Source organism: Trichoplusia ni, chromosome 19 (assembly GCF_003590095.1).
Source record: "Trichoplusia ni isolate ovarian cell line Hi5 chromosome 19, tn1, whole genome shotgun sequence".
Taxonomy (NCBI): domain Eukaryota; kingdom Metazoa; phylum Arthropoda; class Insecta; order Lepidoptera; family Noctuidae; genus Trichoplusia; species Trichoplusia ni.
Window position 1 is genome coordinate 7,283,173 of NC_039496.1, and position 6,278 is coordinate 7,289,450.

Sequence of the window (6,278 nt, forward strand, 5' to 3'; positions counted from 1 at the left end):
AATGATTAAACAAACACGTAGTAAAAGGATCCCCTTATTAATAATAAAACCCAATTTAAAATTACTTCTTTTCGAAATATATATCCAGCTATTTGTCTGAGTATTCAATATACTACAGCTTATAGCAAAATTCTTAAACTTACATGCATATTTACAAAATTTACAAAAGAAAAAAAATATCAATGCTATAAGAAAATTGTATACAACAAACATTCAATTATTATTCACTCAGAAAATTTTGTACATAGTAAAAATTTTATGTAATACATATTTTGCAGACAACACTGTTACCAGTTATTCTCACAGTAGCAAAATAATTTTCTCTGAGTCACTATACATCTCAAATGCACGGCATTCCGAACCGTCAAGGGTCGCGGTTCAAGCATTTGGACAATTAGAATGTGGCATTTGGAATACATGACCATGTTACCTTGTGTTCACTACACTGCAATACAAATCAAAGGCACACAACTCCAACAGTTCCTTTAAATGATCAACTATTTTCTATAAAGTAAGAACTTTAAGTTTAGGTATCAACTATATATTTTTAGACGCTCGTACAATGGTCGCATTCATGTGATACAATATGAAAAATATTATCAATTTGACATAAATAAAAAAATAAACGTTTTAACTTACTGTCCAACAACGTCGTATCACGAACACATCACAACTGAACACTGCACCAACACAACCATCGTCGAGGCGAGTCCACCGCGCGGCGCGAGAGCGAGTCCCGAGCGCTTAGTCGAAGTCTATGTCCATGTTGTAGTGGCGCTGCTCGCGCTCGGCCGACGTGAGCGACGACGACGAGTCCGAGCTGCTGGAGTTGGTGGCCTCGCGCTCGGCCGCCCACAGCCCCGCCGACGACGTGGACATGCTGCCCGACGAGCTGCTGGACTCCGCCCAGCCCGCGCGCGGCAGGCGCCGCACCAGCAGCTCCGACAGCGACGCTGCGGCAAGCACACGGTCACACACGGGCCCCGGCACACACGCTGCAGCAGGACGCTACTCACGGTACTGGCCCGCGCCCGCCGCGCCCGCCTCGCCCGCGCCCGCGCCCGCCTCGCCCAGCAGCGAGCGGCGGCAGATGGGGCACGTGGCGTGCAGCTGCAGCCACGGCGAGATGCACGACGAGTGGAAGATGTGGTCGCACTCCAGCCGCGACACCGTCTCGCCTGCCAGCGCGGACGGGTACACGTTAAAGAGTGCTCAACAAAGATTATTATTTAACAGCATGCAGCCGCGGTACTAGGCTGGTACAGCCCGCAGGAGGTCGTCATACCGGACTGGAAGTTCTCCCAGCAGACGGAGCAGGACGTGTTGGCGGCGGCTTGCTCCTCGCTCACGAGCTCGGATGGCAGCGCGGCGATTTGCTCGCGAGGTAGCGGCGGCGGGCCTGCATTCTCTAGCTGGCCTAATAACTGAGTCACTACTGCGTCCAGACCTGAAAACATCATAACGGTTGTTTTAAAAATTGTGAAAATGCAATAAGAATCAAATTTGGGTATCAATCTATAATGGATGCGCATAGATTTAGGTCAATAGTATACTAAATCTTGAACAGAATCCCCAAACGCACCCCAACACGTGACATAGATTGTTTACATTAAAATTTCAAATAACTCATAGCGGTTTCTATAGATTTGGAAATGTGTCTAAACATTATACTAGCTCAAATCATTGTTTCCATTTAGGAAGGTTTGGGTATCGAAGACGCTTTTAAAATATTTTAGGACTCAATAAAGTGTCATCAGCATGTCTCCTGGGCTAATGGAGCCAGGTTCGCTCCCGGGCTGCGTACCTTCTCCGCCGAACACGTAGTCCCCGGGCGCGCCCACGAGCACGAAGGGCGCGCCGGCCGTGACCGCGCCGGTGGCGGGCCGCGCGCCGCCTATCATCCACACCAGCTGCTCCATCAGCGTCTCACGCCGACCCGCCCCGCTGTGACACACAAATTAACAATTAATTGTTATTTTGCTGGATAAAATTATTTGTAGTCGGTGTGGTATTTAAATCACAGCTTGAAAACCAAGTAATCGAAGCCAAACAGGCCAGAATAAAAATGTGATGCTAAGAGACAGATACCAAGAGGAACATTTCCTCATATATTACAATTATAACATTTAACAATGTGTAAAAATGTCACCTAAGATCTTTAACTCGTCACCTATACACTTTTAATAACCTAGCATATTTATTTACATAGAAACAACCGGCACACGAGACGTGTAAGGTGTGAGCAGCCAAATGTTTTATCGACGTCATCAATACGATCTCATTCGTGCGTTACTCAGATATTCGACAAGCGTCATTCTGTGATAGGTACAACAAACTACGTACGAGTGTAGGTGCGGTATACAATGATGCGCATACACAGCAATAAAACCCTCTTTGGATCGTCATCAGACTACATAAATGGGACCCGTTTCACACGCATGAGCGTTATAGGTGTGTTCTACCGGTTCTACGTCAACATCCGTACTTTGAAAATTGCGTGATACAAAGACTATTTCTATTTAAGGTCATATCAGATTTAATTCCAAGTAATGTTAAAGTTAAATAAGATGCTTGAATAATAATAGGGATGATGACTGGGTATAAAAAGAAAAAATCTCATTAGTCCCTCAGTTAGATAATTGAAAAGTATGAGACACGTATTTGTTCCTTTTTCAGAAAAACTAGAATTGACTGCTTTAATGTTTAGGAGAGGGGGCTTGTGACGTAACGATAGAGTAAAATTTATACTCAATCGTGACGTCACGCGTAAGTTACATTCACTGTAATTTGGTCAATATATGTTTGCGGGACAAATTAAAAAATTCGTATCCATTATTATACAAAAAAGACGGGCACTGCAAAAAAAAATTGTCATCATCCCTATTATCTAATAGACTACAATGTTGTTTGTTTTTAAATGCATGCTCCTTAGATATGGCAGACAATAAAATAACTTACCGCAGCCGACTGCCCGACATTAGGAATGCTAGATCGTTCAGCATTGGCGGGGTGCCCTGAAATAAACGAATAGATTATAATAATATTATGTTTGAATGCGTAGCTCGTTATGGCGATCGGTAACAATGGTATTTGAGTTGAGTCAATGTAATCTGGGACAAAAGTATTCAGATTCTATACTATAAAATAACAGTTTGCTCTACTCGTTCTCTTTCTATAGAACGAGCATCTACTAGACTGATAATCATTTAGACATCATGTGTGCAAGTCAGTCTGAGATAAAGGTCACTTTCCATATGGATAGGGAATTAGTAACTAGTACTAAGGTACGTAACAGGTCTATTGCCGCACAGGTACCTGGTGCAGGTACCTGTGCGGCAATAGACCTAGAAAGCAAGGTACCTAGGTACCTAGAAAGCAAGACGGCGCTCTTCATAGATATGAGAGCGTCTTGCTTACACGACGGCATAAGACCCGCATCAATAGTAAGTGCAAATTTTAGACATTTTTCCTTTCCTCAGCGATGAATAAGAACAGCTACATAATACAGAGCATACAACAGTACATATGACATTGAAAAAGTCACATTGGTACTTGCCTGGGATTGAACCAGCAACCTTGTGCGTTTGACGCCGGTGCGTAAACCTCTGGGCCACCACGCCACCACTTGCAATTCCAAAATAAAACATGACATCATCCAATTGAAAGGACACTGCCATTGACGTTTGCAATTTACATACACCATACAATATCTTAAGAACTACGGACTCATTGTAACTATCGCGGTGTTATTTAATTATGACGTGCATAAATGCGAATCATTGTGATATTCAAATATGCTAAGTATAATTATTGATAAATTCATCACCAGTTTACAAAGTCCGAAAATTCCTTAATATCAGAAACATATTTTACTTCTTGTCTGTTTATGCGGATGCTAAGAAACAGCTCTAGGTCAATAATTTTAAACATTTTAAAATGTATAACTGTTGTTTTATCATAATACAAATGTTTTGTAAACATATGATATGAATAAACAATCAGTAACCAAAACAAGTTCGAGAACATTAGCGAAAATCGGTATAAAAGTGTTATCAGTATTTCGGCGAGGTAATAAGACATGATAAACATCAGCAGCGTGTAGCAAATGCGCATAATCGATCTTATCTATAAATAAGTATCGCGCGGCGGCCACGTGGGATTGTCAAGCCGTGGCTGCGAACATAAACGCCAGTGGAAACTTCAAAACATTTGTTATCGCGACGCGGCGGCCACGTCACGTGTCGACGAGACCGCCGCCGCCGCCTCACGCGACCGCAGCGATAACAACACCTACGTCAAATTAGAACACCTATGTCCCCAGGGAGTCCTGACACACTTACAGCAGTTACAACATGTGTCAATATTACATTTGGTTGTATATTCATTCAAATAAGATCTCTTTGTGAAAGGCCCAAAAATTGTGAAACCATATTTACTACACAGGTATTATAAAAAAAATAAGAAAAGGAAAGAAAATAATTTTATAGTACTGTCTGCTGAACATGTAAATAAACAAATTAATCTTTTATTACATTCACCACGCACATAGTACAGTACATATTATAGAAATTTGTTCTTTAATATTAAGTTTATTTTTGTTATTGCTTTGTTCCTGCACAATATTGGTCTATAAACCTATACCACAGACCTATACCAGGTATGTTATCATCTAACTATGAAGTACAAGATAATACCAGTCTTGAATAAACTTGTTGTCCTTATCACAGTTTTAAGGATAAATTACTGTTTGAACTAAAATACCATTGAAGACATATTACAATGTAAACAATTGTGATGATTCACAAATTACATTATTACTTGTTTACAGTTCATTGGCTCCCTTTACATTGACAAAACATCTGATTGGAAATAAAGAATTAAGTACATTTTTACATTACTTAAACTACAAGATAACTACTTCAGAATATAAATATATACTAAATACCTCACTATGTCCTACCATCTGTGATATTTAAAAATAACTTGTGGTTGGACAATTGAAGGCCTTAGTTTATGTAACAACTATACATAAATAGTTCATATATCACAATTCAGAAGTATTTAAAACCTTACTTGTGACAAGTGGTGTATTTCATCTGAGTCATCCAGATTGCTCATGTCATCTATATTGCTCATATCATCAATATTGCTCATGTCAGCATCACTGAAGTCGTCACCAGACAGCGCCAGGCCTTCGGTCTCATTTTCAAGTTGTTCAATGAAACCGCTGGCACAATATGGACATGTATAATCCTGAAACATTTAGAGGGAACAATTAAATATTGAATAATTATAATTTTAATGTTATTATTTAATAAAGCTCCATTCAAGAGCTTAAAATTGAAAAATAATATGAACAAAAAACCATTAAATAAAACTTGAAGAGTTGAAGGAGAGTTGGGCTGAGGGAAACAATCAGAATATTAATATATATTACAATATGTAGAGAATATCACTCCAAAATATTCTATACCTCAATAACTTATGATCTTCCTAACTAAGTATTATAGAGCAGACATTTCTATTGACATCAATAACATTCCTATACCTATTGTTGGATAGTGGAAGTAGATTTACTGAGTACACAAAAAATGTTCCAATGTCGCAATGGAAAACATCATATAATGTGTATGATGTAACTGTGTGAAATAAGCAATTTCCCGTCAATTCTGACCCCTGGACTATTTTCTAAAGAAATGTCACGCAGTATTGTGAACCGGCTGCACCAATAGCCTTAATGGAAATTAGCCACGGAAATGTAGTCCCTCAGTATAAGCCTATGTAAATTAGATCCAATGCATCCAGGAGGACCTCTTCATAAAGTAAACGTGGTGAACACTTCACAACTGATCCAATAATAGCTAAAATAACCAAAACTATTGATTTTTACCTGCAAAACATCTTCGAATTCTATGTTACACCTGTGGCAGAAAAACCGAGCGGTGGGTCTCCGCTCAACCAAAGCGTCAGCCATTTTAAGAATATATATTCACAGTTTCACCAACAGATATTTAAAGTTTTAAATATGTGCTTGAGGATTGTGCTTTCAAACTCTCAACAAAAATTTAACAATCGCCATTTTTTTATAAGACATGCACAATCTATGGTATGACTTTTTTCTAAAAAAATCACAGATGCTGCAATGCCACAGACCATTATAGAGACTGGGTTGATAGTCTATGCTCTATGAATTAAACAATCCCATGAAAAGCATTCAATGAGTTAAAGAAAGTATGGTTCTTCATTTCAAATTAAATTCTTTAATGATTAATGATTTA

The 6,278-nt window shown here is 39.4% G+C and overlaps 1 protein-coding gene across 1 annotated transcript; it reads right to left on the bottom strand.

Annotated features, from left to right (window-relative positions):
• Positions 1-665: 665 nt before the first annotated feature.
• LOC113503324 (E3 ubiquitin-protein ligase RNF115-like) lies at positions 666-6,132 on the bottom strand. The gene is made up of 6 exons (XM_026885181.1): positions 5,891-6,132; positions 5,074-5,253; positions 2,959-3,014; positions 1,805-1,944; positions 1,286-1,447; positions 666-1,178 (listed from the first exon to the last, which is right to left on the bottom strand). Exons 1-6 carry the CDS (start codon positions 5,972-5,974, stop codon positions 1,009-1,011), a joined length of 792 nt encoding a protein of 263 aa, XP_026740982.1. The 5' UTR covers positions 5,975-6,132; the 3' UTR covers positions 666-1,008.
• Between the last annotated feature and the right edge of the window lie 146 nt (positions 6,133-6,278).

Bases quoted from the DNA above. Each gene is read 5' to 3' on its own strand.
- LOC113503324 (XM_026885181.1), bottom strand. From the start codon at position 5,974: ATGGCTGACGCTTTGGTTGAGCGGAGACCCACCGCTCGGTTTTTCTGC. The intron at 3,015-5,073 runs GTAAGGTTTTAA...CGTTTATTTCAG, and splicing joins AAATACACCACTTGTCACAA to GGCACCCCGCCAATGCTGAA. The intron at 1,448-1,804 runs GTACGCAGCCCG...TGATGTTTTCAG, and splicing joins CTACGTGTTCGGCGGAGAAG to GTCTGGACGCAGTAGTGACT.